The following is a 22,593-nucleotide window of genomic DNA, read 5'->3' as shown; positions in this document are numbered from 1 at the left end:
CAGTTTAGAATTCCAATTGCTAGCCCAGGACTGCTAGTTGCCAGTCTAGAAATACATCAGGAAGATCAGACCCTTCCTGACCCAACAGGCCACACAACTCAGGCTCTTGTGATGTCACTCATTGACTACTGCAACTCTCTTCTGGCAGGTCTCCCTGCATGTACAGTCAAACCTCTACAGATGATCCAGAATGCTAGCCTAGCCATGCTACACCCATGTTTCTGACGGCACAAGGGTCTAGGGAAGCTCGACAGGGAGGGAGGCGGGCTAAAAGGTTGTCTATCAAATCCCTCTGCAGCAATTGGGTAGGTATACAACCAATCAGCGCAACGAATAGGCTGACGTGGTTCCGAGAGCACCGGCGGATTGTGGCTAAGTCCCATTAGCTTCCCAACCAGCGGAACCGCGGAGCCAACTGGTATATTAAGGATTTGCCATATCCCGTCGGCATAAGTCCAAATACGTCTTTCTTCTCAATGAAACACTTAAGTGCCGTCCTTTGTTTATCTTTCAAGTTGAATTTTAGCTTCAAATCTTTAAGGACTGTGGCCAAAGCCGAGTCGAAAGGTAACTGTTTATTGTGCGCCGGTTGTTTCTGTCAGAATCGTCACGCCTCTGTCGTCACTTCGTTACGCCCGCCTTCTAACTCTACACTTCATGGTGATTGGTCCGGCCAGTTTTAGGAGAATCCAGCCTCGAGCCTTATGGAGGGTAACTAGACCCACCCTGGCAGAGAATTAAATTTGTTGCCGTGGGTTGTCTAGCGCGGCTAGGCTACCAGAATGCAGCAGCACGTCTGGTTTTCAATCAGCCCAAAAGAGTTCATGTCACTCCCCTGTTCATCTCCCTTCACTGGCTTCCAGTTGCAGCCAGAATCAAATTGAAAACTGTCCTCCTGGCTTACAACACATCTTCTCCTCTGTTGTTCCCAAATGGTGGAACAAACTACCAAACTCTGTGCGTTCTGCTGAGTCCCTTCCTACTTTTAAGAGACAATTGAAGACTCAGTTGTTCAGAGAACACCTAGGCACTTAATCTGACTCCACCTTAGGGGTAGAATAAGTCAGGTGGTCCAAAACCCAGCACTTATTTAGCACTGACAAAGTTGGAAAAAAAAAGAAACGGGGGGAGTGGTTGCCACTTCTGCAACTTAAATCAGAATTTCCCCTCGTGGGATTAATAAGGGATATAAAATAAAAAAATAAAATAAAAAAAACTTGATGGCAACACCTTTGACCAATCGCACTTGAAGCACTTTTTGCACTTACTACAGGTTTCTCCTTATGTCTGAATTCTTGCTTGTGTTGTACGTCGCTTTGAACAAAAGCGTCTGCTAAATGAAATTGTAGAACTGTAGAAATGCCAGTTTTTAACCTATGAAGGGTAGCTGTTAGCCTAAAAATGCCTTTGGCTAGCCTAGAATTTGTATTTTCTGAGCTAGGAATGCTAGTTTGTACCACAGGAACTTTAGTTGCTAGCCCAGGACTGCTAATTGCTAGTCTCAGAATGACAGTTCTTAGGCCATTAATGCTACTTGCTGGCCACGGGCTGCTAGTAGCTCGCTTTCAATTGTTAGTGGCCAGCCTCGGAATGCAAATTATGAGCCTGGGAATGATAGCGGTTAGCCTATGAAGGCTAGTTGTTAGCCTAAAAAATTCATTTTGCTAGCCTAGGAATTGTAGTTTCAAAGCTAGGAATGTTAGTTTGTAACACAGGAACTTTGGTTGCTAGCCTAGGAATGCCAATTTTTAGCACAGGAATGCTAGCTGTTAGCCTGGAAATGCCAGTGACCAGCCTGGGAATGGTAACTGTTTGCCTAAGGATTCCAGTGACTAACTTTGGGATGCTAGCTGATAGCCTAAAGAGGTCATTTGCGAGCCTAGTGGTGTTTTGTGTTTTCTATCTGGTTGTTTTTAATGCAGTACAGAAAAAGTATTTACGTGTTAATTGTAAAAAATAGAAGGATGCAGTTAAACTTTTTAACTTCTACCAGTTACGTTTCTGTGCGTTTGCATTAAACTGTATATTTACGTTTTAAGAAAACCCATCAACACTGTCATTCTTCATATTATGTTTCAAGCAGTCTTTTTTAAAATATATTTTCTTAAATAGTTTAAGCAAAAGGCTTTTTGTTCCCCGCTGCGCGAACGCGCGAGAAGCGGGGGACCTAGTATTCACCTCCGTACGTACGTCCGTACGTCTGTACGTCCCGCATCCTTGTCTGCGCGATATCTCATGAAGGAATTGTCGGATCTTCTTCAAACTTGATGTCAACATGTATTAGGATGATCCCCCGACACCAGTCAATTTGGGTGACCTTCGCATAATTTTCAAGGTCACACCGAGCATTTGTTGACTTTGACTTTGAAATCCTTGTCTGCGCGATATCTCATGAAGGAATTGTCGGATCTTCTTCAAATTTGATGTCAACATGTATTAGGATGATCTCCCGACACCACTCGATTTGGGTGACCTTCGCATAATTTTCAAGGTCACACCGAGCGTTTGTTGACTTTGAAATCCTTGTGTTTCATATGAATTCTGCCTTAAGGCCATGTGTTTTCTAAAATAATAAAACCTTTCACAAGTTGTTTTCAGTTTAATTCTGTTATTTGTTTCTTCATTCTTGTTGTTGATTTTCATTATTCATTGTCTGTTATACCTGCTGTTAATGGCTGAAATACTGCCAAAACTGCGTTAAACAACAACTCACTCACTCACTCATTGTCTGTTATTACTAACATTTTTTTCCAATAACATCTGTTAAACAGTGTGGCGGCGGACATAGACACGTTAGTGTCAAACACTTGTTAATCTTTAAATTTCCTCCTATTGTTTTGTCCTAAATTAACTAAATCAATACATTTAAAAATATTTATTTGTATTAATATTTGTATTTTAAATGATCCTAATAACTCTATTTTATTTGAATTTAATTAAGTATTATCCGTGTTAACTCCACACTTGTGCTCAGTGGGTTGGTATAAACATTTTAAAGGAGCTTTTGAATCCTTGGTTTTCCGGTCGCTGCAGGAATTCCTCCTCCGATGATCAGAAGACTCTCCTCACGTTCTGCTTCTGATGCTTCATGTGTGATCGCTCCCCGCCGTGTCTCCCAACACGTGTGTGCGTGTTGCTGTGTCTTCTCCTCATATGCGAGGGGTGGCTGTGTGTGTGTGTGTTCGCAGCACGTGGGTGGGTGTGAACCGTCTCTGTGGAGATGGGGAAACCTGCTCGGTGCTCATTGGCTGAGTGGATGTGGAGGGGGCGGGGCTTCCTGTTGGGAGGGAAGTGAGTGTTGGTCGAGATGAAGGATGAAGTAGAGAGCAGAAATAAATGAAGAAAATTACACAAAATCAGGGATTTTTATCCCCATACACATCATTAGTAGTCAAAATTATATTATATATTTTTATCATATATTATTATTATATTTTTAATTTGCATTTCTATATTGTATAATATATATTTAAATTTTGGATTTTTTTGCTGATTTAAATACTTTAAAAATAATTAGAGGTTAGCTTTTGATTTGATCGTGTTTTTCTGTGATTTTACTGGATATTATCTGTAATTTTACAAAACTGGGATGATGATAATTTGGGCTGATTTCAGTACAGTAAAAGTGCAGTAATTTTACAGTCAAAAATTGTAAAAGATTAATTTAAAATTTATATTACAACAAGATTTTTTTATTTTTTTTGTTCACAGCCAACAAATAAATTCATGTTTTTTTTCTGTGATTTTTGCTACATATTATGTGTAGTTTTGAATTAAAAATAAGAAAAATAAGAATTAAAAAGAAATTGTTAGTTTAGTTTAAAGTTTATGCCATTTTTTTTTTTTTAAAAGGAGTAGCATCTAAATTTATGCTTTTTATGTTATTTGTGATTTTGGCTTTTTTTTTTCAAATAGTTAATGTGTAAATTCCTGCTTTTTTAAAGTTATTTTTCAGTCTTGCCTGTTTTTCTTCTAAAGAATAACATCTAAATTTGTGCTTTTTTCTGTTATTTTGCAGTTTTGACCTGTATTTTTTTTAAATTACATCTAAATTTTTGCTGTTTTTCTATAATTTCACAGTTTCTAGTTTGTATTAAGTGATAACGTCTAATTTATTGCTTTTTTTCAGTTTTTTTTTAATTGATAATGTCTGAATTTGTACTATTTTTCTGTTAATTTACGGTTTTAGTCTGTTTTTTTTTAGAGTTAACATGTAGTTTCATTCTTTTTATTTTTGGTTATTTTACAGTTTCTACCTGTTTTTTGAAAGGGACAACACCTTTTTTTGCCTGGTATTGTACTCTTTGGGCCAGTTCTTTTGAAAGGAAATTTATGCTTTTTTATGTTTTTATGTTATTTCGCTCAAATTCTCTCTAATTTACCAAAACTGGAACGTTTATATTTTTACGGTGTGTTTAACCAGGTTGGGTTCATTGTTTTTGCTGTGCAGCTTCATCTGAAGAGGGTTTCTGAGATACAGAGGAAGGGAATGAAAAATTCAAATAGAGGGAGGAAGAGGAGGGGAGGAAGAGTGTGTGTTAGAGGGGAGGGAACACCAGAGTGCGAGTGTGTGTGTGTCGGAGAGAGAGAGAGGCAGGCGATCGAGCAGGGGGTGGAGAGTTAGGCGGCGGTGGCAGCGCTGCATCATCACTATAGAGCCGCTACAGCAGAGAGGAGGTCCACATTCAGTCTCACTGGAAGTCGGCCAGCAGCCTCTCCAGAAGCTCCACGTCCTGCCGGCTTCACCTCTGGATTCATGATGCTGCCTGAAAACATCTGCAGTCAATGTGAAGCCTCCAGATGTGGCGGGGCAGTCCTGACGGGAAAGCGTTAGCGCCGGAGCTGCTGTGTTTTGTTTATTTTTGTTTTTGGATGGCTGCTTGTGGCTGCGCGCCGGAGCGAAGTGCTTACCTCAGGATCTGTAGTCGAGGGAGGGGGGCGTGAGAAGCAGCTGCGAGGGGAGGACGGGTTGCACTGCAGCATCAGACTGGCATCTCTTGTTCTACTTTTTTCCCCCCCGCTTGCCTGTCGAGGTTGCACACATGCAGCAGCAGCAGCAGCAGAGCCCGGCTGCATTCTGCTTGCACCGACGCTTTCCTGCTACTTTAAGGACAAGCCGCTCTGCCCGCTGAGCCACAAAAGATGCTGATTTAAGAAGAACGGGCGCTTTGTTTTTGGAGCAACTTCTGGATTAGCAGCGATAAAGAGAGAGAAAAAGGAAAGCGGACGACAGGATGGCGGCGATGGTGGCGGCGGCGTCCAGCTGAGGCCGCCTCCCCTTCTCCAATCCAAACATGAACTCCTCCTCTGACGTCAACCAAAGCGACTCTCCCCCGTTCTGCCTGCTGGGTGCTGTGGGTTACTCCCGCAGCCTGGACACCTGCGTCCTGGAAGTGGTCGTCATCCTCTTCCTCACCGTGCTCATCATTGCCGGGAACCTGGTGGTGATCTTCGTCTTCCACTGCGCCCCGCTGCTGCACCACCACACCACTAGCCACTTCATCCAGACCATGGCCTACGCCGACCTGCTGGTGGGCGTCAGCTGCCTGGTGCCGTCGCTGTCCCTCCTGCACTACCTCCGCGGCCTCAATGAGGAGCTCACCTGCAAGGCGTTCGGCTACATGGTGTCAGTGCTGAAGAGCGTCTCCATGGCGTCGCTGGCGTGCATCAGCGTGGACCGCTACATCGCCATCACCCGGCCGCTGTCGTATGCCACACTGGTGACGCCGTGCCGCCTGCGGGTGTGCATCGTCCTCATCTGGATCTACTCCGCGCTCATCTTCCTACCGTCCTTCTTCGGCTGGGGGAAGCCCGGTTACCACGGAGACATATTCCAGTGGTGCGCCGACTCGTGGAAGACCAACCCGGGCTTCAGCACCTTCATCGTGGCCCTACTGTACGCCCCGGCGGCGCTCACGGTCTGCTTCACCTACGGGAGTATATTCAAGATTTGCCGGCAGCACACCAGGGAGATCACGCAGCGCCACGCCCGCTTCAGCTCGCAGGCAGACGGCGATAAAGGCGAGCGCTGCGAGGGCTGCCCGGACAAACGCTACGCCATGGTGCTGTTCCGCATCACCAGCGTCTTCTATGTGCTGTGGATGCCATACATCCTCTACTTCCTGCTGGAGAGCGCCGGCCTCTATCACCACATGGTGGCGTCCTTCCTCACCACGTGGCTCGCGATCAGCAACAGCTTCTGCAACTGTCTCATCTACAGCCTCTCCAACAGCGTCTTCCGGAAGGGCCTCGGCCGCCTCTTCAGCCCGCTGTTCCCCTCCTGCCTCGGCTGCACCGACGCAAAGAAGGCGCCGACACCCGTCAGCCTGCGACCCGACCCCCGCTGCCAGGTGTGACTGGACTTTTGGATCCGGTTCGGTCGTTTCGGTTCCTGCTTTGCTCTCGGCTGCTTGACAGAAGGCCTTTTTGGTCCCGAGGCGTGTTGAGGACCCTCCACGGAGCACCGGGACGTCCTCGCTGATGCCCGTCGGTCCTTTCCGAAGGCTGATGTTCGTGGAAGCTGTGAAGTTCCTCCCAGGATGAATTCTCGACACGGAGTATCGATGATTGATTTGCGTCAGCTCGGAGGATTTAATAAACTCTCCTGCCTGCTCTGATCTCAGAACTCCCAGATGCAAAAAAACCAAAACAAAACAGGAAAGCACACTGCGCTGTCCGACCCACTGAGATGCAAAAAAAGACTGAAAAATCTGCAAAGTCAAAAATCTTTCAGGGTAGAATTAGGTGTTGCAAAAAAAACAATCATGAAACGGATCTGTTTCTCCTTTAGGGAGCTCCAGATGCCCATGATTGTGTAAAAAGTCATTCGCTGAGAAATCATCCTGATAATGAGCCTGTGAGTGAGTTAGAGACGGAGCTCATTTCCCAGAGAGGAGATTGAGGTTTATTTGGAAGCTTCTGGTGGTTTTATTAAAAGGATTCCTCGCTTGTGAAGTCGAGGCTCCGAGTTTATCGCCCGGTTTTGGGTTCCGCTGAAAAAATGTTGATTTAGCTTTACTCTCCGAGTTTTCCACGGCTCTCGTGAAAGAGACAATAAATAGTATTTATTTAGAGAGATTTCCTCTCCGTCGTGCTTCATCCTCAGGTTTATCTGTGGGTCTTTTTAAGCCTCTTGCCTTTTTTTTATTTTTTATTTTTATCTCGGCTGAAACAGAGCACCACTCTTAAATCACAAGCCACGTAGCGTTGTAAGATAATCAACTTGAATTGATGCAAACTTCAGTCGTCTCTTTAACTTCACTGCACGTGTCTCTCGTCGTCACTGCTCGGATCGGTTTTAAAGCAGAAGAGAAGCACTTTTCTGAGAGCTTGTAAATACACTTAGAGTATCGGTGTTTGAAGTGTGGCTGTCTGGTCCCGGTGGGGGTTTGTAGTCCACCTCCAGGACTCCAGATGATCTCCTGGATCTGCTTTTTTTTTAAAATTTATTTATTTGTCGCAGCCAAGAGGTCTGACGCGCTGCACTCAAACCTGTTTTTTCATTTACAGAGATATTGGTTTTAAAGTCACGATGAAATGACGTTTCTGAGAGCGTCTTGCTCCTGAATTTACTCAGCAAAAGAAGCTGAAAGTGAAGGTTGTGGATCAAAAGCTCGCCCAGGCCTTTCTGTGCCGTTTGTCTTTCATGATTTGGGCTCTTTTGATCCTAAGAGGAGGCTTGGTTTTTAAATCATGCATTTTGCTCTCTATCAAACCACTATGCTGAAAGAAATCCGTATTTTCCTCGATATGAGCATGCAGAATATGCAGTAAATCACAAGACTAAAAGTAACTGAAGGGCAAACCGCAGTCTTTGCACTGTTGGATGTGTGGTGTGATTTATTTATTTATCGATGGGTTCGTTAAACGGTGAACTTACAGTCAGCTGCTATGAGTTCAGATGAAGGACCCGCTGTTCGATGCACCGAACCGTTTGTCAGGAAGAAACCGTCAGATGAGCCTCAGCGAAAGCTCTATTTATAGTTTTATCCTCTGCTGTTGTGTGTAAATGCAAAAAAGGTCCTTTTTATGAATCTTTGAGGGTGATCAATATGGGATTTGTAGGCCCGACATCTAAAACGGAAAGATAGAATAACACAAACTTCAGCTCAAAACTTTGTTGGTTTAGGTTTTTTTTTAATATTTAATAAAAGGAGAACTTTCCCACATTTATCCTCCAGCATTGATTGGCTGTTAGCGCTAACGTATAGCCAGTCAAATTGTTGATTTATCATTTTTAAAATCTATTTTTATCATCAGTCAATTAAGAAAAGACAGCAATTTATTAATTCTGAATGTTGGATTCAATAATTAATCAACATACTTGATAGTAACCGAGGCAATGGCTAAGCAACATCGGCTAAATTTAGCTAGGCTAGTTACCTGTAGTAGAATTCACCTGGTTTATTGTGATTGAGTTACTTTTAAATCACAATTTAAATAATTTATTATATTAAGGTTGTAGTCAACCAAAAAAAGATGTTGGTGGCTTCAACCAATCGATTGATCGGAGGGAAAAGCTAACCAAATTTATGGCTAATCCTTTAAGCCTAAGTATTGAACATGTAAATCTTGTTGTTTGCATTAAATTAAATAATTTGATATCTGATTATGTTATGCTGCAGCTGCTCATATTCATACAATTTCCTAAAAAATAGAACTATTCCAACTGGTGATGCAGCACAAAAACTGTTCAAGAATGTAAAATAATTAATTTAGCTGCTGTTCTTAGATGATCTGATGTCTCGGTTGTTGAGCTGAGATACACAAAGTGCAGTTTGTGAAGTTTACACTTGAGTTTCTGTCCATGACTTTGAACAAAATGCTGCAGCACTAATTTATTTAACACATTTTCATTTAACTTGGAGCCGAATAGACGTGCATTAAACCCATTAGTTTGGGTCAGTTCAAAGCTATGAAAACATGGAAGTGTTTACAGATAGTTCGCTCCTATTGCGACCAAAAATAATGGATTGATCTTAGAAGGGAGGCTTGTAATGTAGAGCTTCATGCTTATTTATGCAACACTAGTGGTTGTAGAACCAATGAGAATGTGGTCCAATCAGAGCATAATGACCAAAAAATTCAGCAGTTGACCTAGTATGTTAGTATTTTTGGAATTTGTCCTTTTTCCAACCAGTGGAGCTTTAAAAATGAGTTTGAAACCCCTTCAGAAACTAAAACTGGTACTGTAGTAGACATCTCATTGGTGCATTTACCTGTAGTATTGCTAATAAAGAAAAATCTGCATGTTTGAATCAGTTACCACAATGTTCTTTGTAATTTACCACAAAAAAGTTATTTTAAGGACTTTGCTGCTTTTCTCTTGCGACTGTCCAGTCAATGAGAATTTGGCTGAACCACAACACAATGACTGAGAAAATTCACCAGTCGACCAACTATAACATTTAGTATGTTATGTTTGTTGTAATTTGTCCCATTTTTCCAGACAAAGGAGCTTTAAAAATGAGTTCAAAACTCCTTCAGAAACTAAAACTGGTACTGTAGCGGACATCTCATTGGTGCATTTATTTGTAATATTGATAGCAAAGCAAAGTCTGCACGTTTCAATCAGTTGGCCGCGATTTTATGTGTAATTTTCCACATGGAAAGATTTGTAAGACTGTGCTACTTTTCTCTTGCGATTGTCCAATCAATAACCGTTTGGTCGTATTGGAGCATAATGTCCAACACATTTACAAGTCAACCAACTATAACATTTAGTACATAGGGATGGGTATCGTTAGGTTTTTCATGAATCCGATCCCGGTTCTGCTTATCGATTCCGGTGCCAAACGATTCCTTAATACGATTACCGTATTATTATCATATTAAGGAATCGTTTGGCACCGGAATCGATGAGCAGAATCGGAATCGGATTCATGAAAAACCTAACGATACCCATCCCTATTAGTACGTTAGATTTTTGGGAATTTAGACCTTTTTTCCAGCCAATGGATTTTTCAAAGTGAGTTTGAAACTAGAAGTTGCACTGTAGCGGACGTCAAATTGATGCATTTAACCTTAATATCAATAATAAAGTAAGGTTTGCACGTTTGAATCAGTTGGCCACAGTTTTGTTTGTAATTTACCACATAAAAAGACCAGTTATTTGTAGGACTTTGCTGCTTTTCTCTTGCGATTGTCCAACCAATGGCCAATAAATTCACCAGTTGACCAACTATAATATTTAGTATGTTACATTTGTTGGAATTTGTCCCATTTTTACAACCAATGGAGCTTTTAAGGTGAGTTCATAACTCCTTCAGAAGCTAAAACTGGTACCATAGCAGACACCTAATTGGTGCATTTATCTGTCATATTGACAATAAAGAAAAGTCTGCACATTTCAACCAGTTGGTCGCAATTTCATTTGTAATTTATCACATAAGAAGACCAATTATTTGTAGATTCTTGATCATATTTCAACGTATCGACAAATCAATTCACTGGTTAGCCTGCACACTACAGTCCTAACATTGATTTATCTGTAATTAATAGACAGTGTATCAAAAGTTAAAAGTACCCTGAACATATTTGAGTTTTCATGCTTTTATTTGGTCAGTATTGTGCCCTGAATATGTTTTTCTGTAAAGCAAACAAAAATATTTGGTCACTGTGGTATCAAATAAGTCCTCACAGTTTATTAAATGTGTATTGAATGGTTGGAAAAGATGTTTCAGATGAGATGGTGATAGTTTTTATTTCACTGTGACGTTAGAAGAAGTGCAGAATTGAGTCACAAACACGTTTTCGGAGGTTGGGCTGAGGTCAGGGTTTAACTGTGGAGACAAACCGACCCTGCTTCCACCACTATGTGCTATTTATACCACGTTTTTTTTTTTTATACCTATGTAACGGTGTCTGTTATGTACAGAAAATGTAATTTCCTGCAAAGATGTTGACACGGTTTGATTCCCCTCCGCGACTTCTATCTGCATGATTCTGGTTCGGTCTGGATCAGCGTTTTTCTGTCTCATGATGCTACTGAGAGAAATTTACTGACTGCACTCGTTGTCTTAATATCCTAACTACTGTTACGTAACGGCTCAACGTTTTCCTTTATGAGAGCAGAGAGTTCCTGTTTGCTCACAAAACAAGAATGACCTACAGAAAACCCTCTGGTCTGCCTGTGGTTCCTCTTCTGTCAGACAAAATCGCGCAAATCTGCATAAAAATTAGCTTAAAGCAACAATCAGGTTGACAAATACGACACCAGAGGTGCCGGTTAACGTACTGCAGTTTTGTGTTGTTTTTCCTCGACAGCATCGAGTTGGTACAATAGAGCTTTCCCTCAAACCACAATAAACAGAAATCTGAAGGAAAGGGCTTTAATTGTTGTTCAGCATGTGACCTGAACTTTGAAAATCTGCTGCAGATTGTTGTAAATACCAATGTGTAACTGTCTGATTAAAACGAGACGTTCCGTTTACTGTCTGTCGACTCCATTCCTTCCAGTAAATCCTCAAAATGCGCCAACACTGCCTGCAGTTCAGCCGAATATTACAGAATTCAGTCATGAATCAGTCATGGCTTCTCAGCCCGAAAGCTAACCCTAATGCTAGGTTACCGAGGCCTGCAGAAAAGTGGTTCTGTTCAATTAGAAATTAAAAAGTCAGACTCATTTTGTCAACAAAATATTAAGATATTAGTCTGACTAATGTTAGCTAATGCTAATACTAACCCTAATGCTGATGCTAGGTTAGTGAGACTTGCAAAGAAAGTGATTCTGTTCAATTATACATCAAAAAGCAAAAAAAATAAAAAAATAGGACTCATTTTGTCAACACAACACTAAGTTATTAGTCCATGTGGTAGCGTATGCTAATGCTAGGCTAATGCTAGGTTAGCGGGACCTGCAGAGAAAGTGGTTCTGTTTAATTGTAAAGTTAAAAGCCAAAAGTAGGACTCATTTTGTCAACAAAACACTAAGGTAGTAGTCCACGACTAGTGTGGTAGCTAATGCTAATACTAACACTAATGCTAGGTTAGCGGGACCTGCAAAGAAAGTGGTTCTGTTTAATTGTAAATTGAAAAGGCAAAAGTGGGACTCATTTTATCAACAAAACACTAAGATTTTAGTCCATGACTATTTTGTAGCTGATGCTAACGCAAACCCTACAGCTTATGCTAATGCTAGGTTGATAAGACCTGCAAAAAAAGTGGCTCTGTTCAGTTATAAATGAAAAAAGGCAAAAGTCAGACTCATTTGTCAACAAAACACTAAGATTTTAGTCCATGACTAATGTTGTAGTTAATGCTAATTCTAATGCTAGTGCTAGGTTAGCGAGACATGTAAAAATGTGATTCTGTTCAATTATAAATTAAAAAGTCAAAAGTAGGACTCATTTTGTCAACAAAACACTGATATTAGTCCATTAATGTCTCCACGTACCACAGGGAGGCGTGGATTACAAAATATTTCTAAAAATTGCAATTAAGTATTTGCCCCCCCACAGAAGTCTTCTTTTTTTGTATATTTGTCACGCTTAAATGTACCAGGTTCTGCAATTCTACAAATTAATTTAGCTTTTATCCAATCAGCGTACATCTGAGAGTAGAAACAACACAAGCAAGGATCTAGTAGAAGAAAACAACCTGGATGAGATGGAATGTGTTCAGGTTTTAAGTCATTTGGGGTCTGACTTTAATCCTGCTCAGTGTCTAACCTGGAAAAATGCTTTTATTACCAACATTATGGAGCTAAACCTCAGAGGAGACAACAAGAATCTAGCTTTGACTTTAAGTGTATCAGACAGGATCAATAACTAATGAATTGCATTGTGAAATATTAATTTCTTATCAATTGTTAATCACTTCCAGTGAGCCAGCACATTAAGATGTGAGTTTGTTTTAATTAGTGGAATGTGCCGCTACCGGCCCACGAGGAAATCATCTCATGATGCAAATCAAAGCCAACATGTTGGAAAACTGTCAAACTGGCTGCTTGTTGTCTGATAATATGTCGCTGTGTTGAAATTTTGAATAATTTGGCAATTTTTTTTGTCACTTCAGCCAAATTTTGAGCCATTTAGGTCAAATTTAGCGCAATTTTGTAGAATTTGGAACTACTATAAAACGATATTGAATCATTCTGTGCCAATTTCGACTCCTTTGGGACAGACATTTATGAATTATGGTCATATTTTAAGTCACTTATGAAGTGGTTTTTTGTGTCTCTTGTTTTTTTTTGTGTAATTTTTTGTTATTTTTTGTCTGGTTTTGTCATTTTCTGTTAGTTAGGATTAATTCAGTCATTTTTTGTCTTATTTTTATTAGTTTTTTTGTCTTATTTTGTCATTCTGTGTCTCTTTGTGGTGGTTTTGTCTACACATACCATAGATCTGTTTCACCATGCTGAATGTATCTCCAACAACTTCACTGTTTTTGAGCCACGATGCTTTTATTTTATTCATCCAATAGGTTTTATTTTACTCTGTCTCATGGCTGCATTTCAACCGAAAACGCTGAATTTTTGTGACATGACTGTTGGTCACAGCTGAGTCACTTTTGGGTTTTCAGTTTTGCCGAGAGGCGCAGAATTTTTAGTTTTTTTACAGAATTTACCAAAAGCAGTCTCGTCTTGGCAAATTTGTTTTTTAAATTTTGAAGCAGAATCATGATTTTAAGCTTTAAATTGGTTCATTGCACTCTTGGAAAGTTAAAAATCTGATTGCTGGCCATCATAAATGGTGGCGTTTTGGTGTTTTAAAAAAGAAAATATACGTTTAAAGTCCACAGTTGGGGTTTGTTGTTCTGGGGGTTTAGTGGTTTCTGGCCTTTTTTTGGTGTCTTCCAGAAACCAGTTTTTAGTCAGTCACATTTCTGACATCTCCTTCCAAACTCTGATTTTTTTCCCTCAAAGCTTTTCACATGATTTAGTTAAATTAAATGTTCCAGTGATCCAATATCTCGCTGAAGTTGGTGATTTTGAAGTAAAATTTTCCACTGACAAAAGCTGGAGTTACTGGGATTTATGTGAAAACATAACAGAAACGTCACTGTGCAGTTGTTGTTCTTGTTTTTTTTTTTTTGACACGCTGACCAGTGCACAAACAAAAATAGACAAATTATTAAATAAAACAGGAGCAGATTTCTGCATTCTTGCTTGTTTTTGGAAACTTTGATGTCAAAATCAGCAGTTATTTCAAATTGTTCTACCAGAATCTGAAATCAAGCATGTAAAGAAAGAAAATTGAAATGTTTCTAATCCATTAATTAGAGGTTTAAGGAGAATTTTATTATATTTTTTGCAGTGTGAAGTCTGCGAGTTGTCGTCTCGGTTTCTACAGAAAGTCCAGCTTTATTTTCTTCACATGACGCTTTTCTTTTCGTCAGCCAGCCAAACAATGCTGCCGCCTCCACATGATGAGAGAGTTTGATGCAATTGATTGGGCTCACATGAAAGTTATTGATCTGGATAAAGTCGAGTGACGATCAACAACTAAACCTGAAACAAGCGACTGCATCAGTCAGGATTCAGGAGGTTTGGAATGAAGTGGATTTTGAAGTGTGGATGGATAACTTGAGAGGTAAAACACCAGAACATCTCCAAGCTAATAAAACTGTTTTTGACTTCAGCAACTTTTTACGTAAGGCTGACCCATATTTGTGCTGTCAAATAGAGTTTCAACGAATTATTGCAATTTTATTATCAGTTTTTACCAGAATTTAAGTGTTTTTCCTCCTAAAATGTCATGTGTCTATCTGTTCTACTGATGAAGTGGTGCTCAGAAATGATGAAAAAATAATCAGCACAAAATTTCAACTCCTGAAATGACTCAAAAACAGTCCAAAATACCTTCAAACCTGTCTAAAATGTGTTCAGAATGACTAAATCTGTCCAAAATTTGTGAAACCCTCAACTAAGCACTTCAAAATGTCCTAAAACATATCCTGAAAGATTAAAACTTGAACAAGCATCTAGAAACGTCTCAAAAACATCTCAAAACTTGTCTTAAACAATTTTAAACTCATCCACAGTACCTTAAAACTTGTTCAAAATGCCTAAACATTTGTTGAGAATGACAAAATCTGTCCGAAATTACTCAAACCCTCGACTAAACAATTCAGAACTTGTCAAAGGCTCCAGGTGGTCCTGTCTTACAGTTTTGGATGGATTTTTTGTCCGTTTTTCTGACTTGAGTGTGTGACTGTACTTTCTGACTACTCTCCAATCCCTCATGGACTTGGTTTCCCTTCACATCCAGTCTGTCGGTGGCGCTTATGAGTCCCACGAAACCTCTTTGATCTCCTCGATTTACAAACATGTTATGTCAGAGTTTGCGTTTTTATTTTCCTGTGGGAAAGTCGCCATGTTGTCGAGAGTTGCGCCGAGCTGCCGTCTCCGGGGGAAATGCTTTTTCTGAGAGGCCAAATTTGGACCAGGACTGAAAAGAAGAAGAAGAAGAGGGGGGGATTTAAGGTTAGAAGAGGGTGAGATTTAATATATTTATCTTGGAACGGCTTGGCTCTGCTCTAATCCGCCCTCGTACTATCATTTCCAACGTGAGATCTGACAAATGTGACGTCTTCTGGCATGAAGGCAGCCTCTAATATTATTGTTTTCATCTCATAGTCTGTGTTTTAGGAGATATCTTTCACAATTTTTTGCTATTTACTATAAAGAAAACTGCTATAACTGTCTTCAAGTTCAGAATTTCAAATGTAAAGGATTCAGATTCCTTCTCTAGTGGCACGAAAAAAAAATATTGCTATACCGTCAATACAAGAGTTCAATAAAACGTCAAAAACCTGAATATTAACGCACTAGAGCATCAAAAACTGGATATGATGGCCCAAAAGCATCGATAATCCAGATAGTATCGCACCAAACATTAAAAAAAATAAATTTTAACGCACCAAAATGTTACAAACTTGGATAGTAGTGCACCATAACATCAAAAACCTGAATATTAACACACCCACATGTTAAAACTTGGAAATTAATACATCGAAACATCTTTAATAATCATGATTATTACACCAAAATGCCAAAAACCTGAATATTAATACACGAGAACATCAAAAAACAAGATATGATGGGAGCGACGCATCAAAAGCCCCAAATCTGATCTACCGGAACAACAAAAAAACTAAATCTGATCTACCGGAACAACAAAAAAGCACAAATCTGATCTACCGGAACAACAAAAAAAAAACAAATCTGATCTACCGGAACAACAAAAAAACCCAAATCTGATCTACCGGAACAACAACAAAAAAAACCCAAATCTGATCTACCGAAACATGAAAAAACCCAAATCTGATCTACCGGAACAACAAAAAAAAACCAAATCTGATCTACCGAAACATGAAAAAACCCAAATCTGATCTACCGGAACATTAAAAAAAAAACAACTCTGATCTGCCGGAACAACAAAAAAACCCAAATCTGATCTACCGAAACATGAAAAAACCCAAATCTGATCTACCGGAACAACAAAGAAACCCAAATCTGTTCTACCGAAACATGAAAAAACCCAAATCTGATCTACCGGAACATCAAAAAAACCCCAAATCTGATCTACAGAAACATCAAAAAACTAAAATCTGATCTAATGAACATCAAAATACCAAATCTGTTCTCCCGAAATGTTTAAATCTGGACATTAGAAAGATTGAATAACTCTCTGTTGATCTCACTCTGACATTTATTCTTCCTTTTATTCTGAAATGATTTTTTTTTTTGTGTGTTTTGAGTTTGGTTTCCCATCAGTCTAAAACAAAACACTGCAGCGGTTTGTAGCTTTCCTTCCATCTGGACCTTCTACTTTAATGTTTCATCACGAATCTTCTGTTCATTCAAACACCTATCAGTTTTTAATTAGATTACAGTAATCTTGTTTTTGGTCATTCTTGCTCTCCGGTCTTGTGTGTCTTGCTTCACTGATAGACATCTGCTGCATCTGCTGGGTTCTTCTGGAAACAACCGTCTGTCCGCTGTAAAAATGTCCATCGTAGCAACACGTCGTCCAAATGAGAATCACCACACAGAGGTAAGATGATTCCACAGCTTGATGAACGATTGTTTAGGAATTTACTGGAAACCAAGTGGTGAAACACTGCAGGTCATAAATTCTGCTGTGATGTTTCAGTGTTTAGTTTCCTGGAAATTCCTCCAATAAGCAGGTGTCAGAAAGTTTGCCGACAGGCGTTCATAATCTGTCCATGTGCAGAATGATGCAGATGTAACTGCAGAAGTCTGAGGGAAAAAAATGAAAGCTGTGAAACTCGAATCAACTTTTTCAAAGTGCCCAAATGTGTTACCAATGCTGGGCAATAAATTATAAATAATTTCCATGTTTCCAGCCTCTCCAAACATGTCCTCTCTACTCTGCTCATCAGTAGAAAGATGTTTCTCCATGCTGGATGGATCTCCAACAACTTCCTCCTCTGTTCTCTGTTTCTGAGCCATGCTGACTTTATTTTATTCATCCAGTAGCTTTAATTTTCCTCTCAGTCTAAAATAACTTGAAATCTGTCCATAATAACATAAAACTGTCCAAAATAACTTGAAACAAGTTCCAAATGACAAATTTTAAAGTGGTTACGGGCAATTTCAGTAATTGTGGACAAGTTTTTTGTCAGTTTGGACCACTTTTGTATCTCTGTTCATCATCAGTAGAAAGATGTTTCACCATGCTGAATGTATCTCCAACAACTTCACTGTTTTTGAGCCATGATGCTTTTATTTTATTCATCCAGTAGGTTTTATTTTACTCTCAGTCTCATGGCTGCATTTCAACCAAAAACTCTCACATTTTTTGTGACGTGACTGTTGGTCACAGCTGAGTCACTTTTGGCTCTTCAGTTTTGCTGAAAGGCGCAGAATTTTTATTTTTTAACAGAATTTACCAAAAGCAGTCTAGTCTTGGCAATTTTTTTATTTTTATTTTTAAGCAGAATCATGATTAAGCTTAGAATTGGTTCCTTTTCTGGACTACATGTCCCACACGTTAACTTAATGTGTGGGACGTAAACTTAAAGGTTAAGTTTTTGTACTGTTGGAAAGTTCAAACTCTGGTGATTGCTGCCCATCATAAATGGTGGAGTTTTGGCATTTTCTAGTCTCAAATTAACATAAAACTGACCAAAATTACTCAAGTCCTATCTAAAATAACTTGAAATCTGTCTAAAATAACATAAAACTGTCCAAAATTACTTCAAACTATTTCCAAATGACAAATTTCAAAATGGTTCTGAGCAATTTGAGTAATTGTGGACAAGTTTTTTTTGTCCCCTTGGACCATATTTAGTCCACTTTTGAGTCTCTGCTCATCACCTGTATAACGATTTCTAAAGTTTCACCATGCTGAATGTATCTCCAGTAGCTCCCTCCTCTGTTCACTGTTTCTGAGCCATGCTGCCCTTTACTCTCATAAATCATACAGTCCAATTAAAAAAACTGTAGTTTTACAAACAATAAATTATTTTGCAAAGCTACTAAATTAAATAATGTATTTCCATCTGCTAACAAATGCTATTTTACAGATTATTTTTGCCGTTAGCTGAATTACAGACAAAAAAAGCAAATATTTTCAGCAAGAAGTATAAATATACACTTTATTATTGAAAAAAAACCAAAACAGGCCAAAACAAAAAACATATGTAGTAAATAATATCAGATGTGTTTTTTGAAAGAAAACCAGCAGAACAGAAATGGTCAAGCACCACATCTGTCGGTGTTGATGGAATGCGGCATGAAAAATGTGTGGCTTTGGTCTTGCGAGGGTTTTACTTTTTGTTGCGTGGTCCTGTGAGCGGCCGAATTGTTGGTATGTGCTCGGCATGTTCTCAGCGATAAGGAGGGGGAGGTCCTATCTGCAATCAGGAGAGTGAAAACAGCCCGTTCATGCTGCCGGTTTATTCTTAGAGCCGAGGAAATGAGCCTGGAGCCGCCACGACTCACCTGACTGCCGTCACACACTCGGACATTCAGATGTGTACGAACAGACAGCAGACATGACGGCTGCAGCCACGTTAGCGTCTCTGAGAGGCTGGACGGATGAGGTGAGCCTGAATACAGCGTTTCAGGCTTGAAGTGACATTTCTACCCACAATGTGGAGTTTTCCCTTTATAAACATGATCCTTTGCCAGTTTTTTGTCTGTTATGACGCATATATCTGCTCTGTAAGTCACTCATGTCTGCTTTTACATTATAGTTTCATGAGTGCACCCAGGTTTGAAAGTGTGAGTTAATCAATTAATCGCTGTTGATATATAGGGTTATAGGGGTTATGTAGGGTTATCCACTTAATATGCTTGAAAACTGAGTAGATCTGCAGTGCATTAAGAATTTTTGTAAATTTATTTTCGTTTTTTTTTTGTTTTTGTTTTTTTTTGTATTACCGAATTGATTTGGAAGCTTGTTGTGAAGCTCTGAAATGTAATGTCAGATGATGGGATGCACTGTGGCCCCACAAGCTCCAAAAGATTTAGAAAACTTGTATTGTCTACATGCAAATTAGAAAAAAAGATATCATGATCAGCTGCAGTACCTGGTTGTTCCACCAGGTGGGGCCTCTTATTGTTTGACACAGTACAGACCAGAGGAGGCATCACTCAAACTGCAGGAAGTTCATGTTGGCAAGCAGAGAGCATTGTGGGCGTTTGGCAACTATAAAGGGGCGCCATGACAAAGATTTCTGTGGCACTTAATGACCTCCAACCAGAACTAACACTGTATTTATTATGTGTAATGGAGTCAGTTATGCATCTGAAGTCATTTGTCTGTTGACTGAAACAGCAGTTTCAGCTTGTGGGTGTTTAGCTAGTAAAGGGACACCATGACAAAGACTTATGTTTCATGTTTACTGCTCGAGCTAGCAACATTCCTGTGGCTGTTTTAGCGACATGTAGTGATGCCCACTGCTCTCATGTAGTGTTGTTGATTAATTCGTTTTTGATTAAAAATGCTGCAAAATATCGGTTAAAAAAGTTTGCAAATTTGCGTCCGTGTTGAGTGTCTGTCCTTTCATCTGTTTTTAGCACTTTTGTTTAGTTTTTAATTGTTGACGAAAAATGCTAAACATTTCCTCATGGTTCTGGCCTTGTTGTCATGTTTTTTACTCTTTAGTTTTATTTTTAGCTTAAAAATGGGTTGTCAACAAGTATTTCTATGATTTTGTTTTTGATGAAATTGACTCCATCCATCCATCCATCCATCCATCCATCCATCCATCCATAATACTTGCTGATTCTTAAGAGTAAAAGATGCTGTTATTATGGGTGAAATTCAGAGTAGAACTTTGCCGACTTTCAGGTGGCAAAAATAGAGGTCGTTACAAGCAGCATGATGTAATCTGGGTCTGTGTATTTGTGTGTGTGACCCTGATAACCAGAAATAGAGACAATATAAACACTGATGGTTATCGCTGCCAAAGAACACTGTACAAAAAGTAGGAAAAAGTCGGATCTTTTAAAGTGGCTCCTGAATCCATAAATCGTCTCCACATTAAGTTCAGGACAATATTACGATCTCTGTAAAGTCAGACGTACATTGCGTCCTCTCGAAATATGCCCCGGCTACTCCAGCTGCTTGAACGGTGCTGTAATGATGTTTTGGTTTGAGGCTTATTTTTAGCAGGAATGCGGCTAATGCTTGTTTTCCTGAAACGAGTCGCTTTTAAGGCTTCGGCGATAATCACAGTGAAACAACAGATGTGTTACTTAACCTGCTAATTTGTGCCGTTGACCTCCGAACCGTCCTGGCGCCAAAGAGCTGAAGGAAAACCTCATTTGTTTGTCCCTAGTAACAACATGTAGAGCACATAAATGGAGGCTTTCTCAGCTGTATGTCATGTGGCTTCGTTTTTATGTTGGAATAAGGTCTGCATTTATTATTAGAGGGTATAAATGCAATGACTTGTGAAGACAGCAGAGAGTGCAAGAAGGATTCAAAGGGCTGAGTTTAGTTCAGATGCTAACAGAGTGTCAAAATTAGCTGATTAAGCATTGACCTCCAGTTACTTCTAAGTAGCCTCTTAGTGCAGCGATACTCTGCTCCCAGTGCTCCTGCAACACCTATAATGCTCCGGTTTTTCAAACTTGACAAGCGCCATTTACACTAAATCTCCTAAACCATGTCAAAACAGTAATTATTGAACTTGAATTCAACTGTTGGGCAGAGGAGGAAGTTGGGTGGATATGTTTACGTGAGGCCGGCAGGTTTTAAAAATAGATTTATTACACTTTATTCCATAAATGTCATGGCTAGTAAAAGTAGAAAACATTGTATGAGGGAGGTGGGCTGTTTAGATGGTATCCGAGAGTTTCAAGACTACCTATAAAAAGCAAAAATTAGCTGATTTACATTTGACCTCCAGTTACTTTGAAATACCCCTCTTGTGCTGCAATACTCCGCTCTCAGTGCTCCTGCAACACCTGTAACATTTCCTGCAAGTCCGATTTCACTAGCTCATAAAGTGCCAATAAAAAGCAAAAAATTAGCTGATTTAAATTTGACCTCAGTCCCTTCTAAAGTAAAGCTTGTGCAGCAATACTGTACTCCCAGTACTCCTGCAACACCTGTAGCATTCACTGGAAGTCCCATTTTTCACACTTGACAAGTTGCATCTGCACTAAATCTCCTAAACTGTCAAAATCAGTAATTATTGAACTTGATTTAATCTTTTGTGAAGAGGAGGAAGTTGCGTGGATAAGTTTGCGTAAGGACGGCAGATTTTTTAAAATAGACTTATTGTAGTTTGTCACGGCTAGTAAAAGTAGAAAATATTACATGACTAGATTGTGTTGTGGTTCTGTTTCCTCATGTGAATTGCCGTTGTCGTTCGTTGTTGGTTCTGATTATTTTAGGTGGTCAGACTACTGATGATTATCTCATCCAGCCCAGCTTTATACAAACCCAACTATCCCGTTAAAAGATTGTAGTTTTTAGCCCTGTAGCATCTGAGCTCTGCGGGTCTGTGGTGAGAACATCTGAGTACTAAAAGCTGAAATTCCTCGGCTTCCTTTTTCTGTTCATTACCCTCACTTCCTGTCATTCTTCTTCTTACGGCTCAGTCTGTCGACATCGCGTGTTTGTTCACACATTTGCTGTGCAGCTGTTGTTTTTGCAGAGAGATGCTGTGGAAATACATTAAATTTTTCTGTTTTTTTCCCACTTGAAATACTGCATAATGCGCTCAGAATTTCTACAATTGTTTCATCTCTGAAAAAAAATTGTTCCTCCATCAGATGAAAGCAGATGATTGTACACTCAAACACAATTCCCTGCTAAACCAATAGCTTTCCTTTTTTTAGTCAAATAGGATAATTCGTGGAAGCACAGGAAGTTCTAGTCACTGGTATTTACTCTTCGGGTAAGAACAGTCACACATAAACACCCCACTGCTTTCATGTCTTGTTATAAAATCAGATTTGTTTAACGAGTTTCTGGTGTATGTTCAATGTCTGCTTGATCCCGTTAGAGCGAGTTACCAAACAAGTAGGAGACAGAAGGACAAGCGAGGGTTGAATTGATCAAACTAGGTGTTTTGTGCTAATAGACTTGTTTGAAATAACAGCAGTCCAACAGCGCTAACTGTATTTGGTAGAAATTATATTTCTACATGGCAAATAATTGTTGGTTA

At 39.6% G+C, this 22,593-nt stretch overlaps 1 protein-coding gene across 1 annotated transcript; it reads left to right on the top strand.

Annotated features, from left to right (window-relative positions):
- The first annotated feature begins 4,393 nt into the window (after window positions 1-4,393).
- Window positions 4,394-11,436, top strand: LOC110965143 (probable G-protein coupled receptor 21). The gene has a single exon (XM_022214080.2). The coding sequence runs from the start codon at window positions 5,295-5,297 to the stop codon at window positions 6,354-6,356; it is 1,062 nt and encodes a 353-aa protein (XP_022069772.1). The 5' UTR covers window positions 4,394-5,294; the 3' UTR covers window positions 6,357-11,436.
- The last annotated feature ends 11,157 nt before the right edge of the window (window positions 11,437-22,593 follow it).

Source organism: Acanthochromis polyacanthus, chromosome 7 (assembly GCF_021347895.1).
Source record: "Acanthochromis polyacanthus isolate Apoly-LR-REF ecotype Palm Island chromosome 7, KAUST_Apoly_ChrSc, whole genome shotgun sequence".
Classification (NCBI taxonomy): Eukaryota; Metazoa; Chordata; class Actinopteri; family Pomacentridae; genus Acanthochromis; species Acanthochromis polyacanthus.
This window is presented reverse-complemented; position numbering and strand designations above follow the sequence as displayed.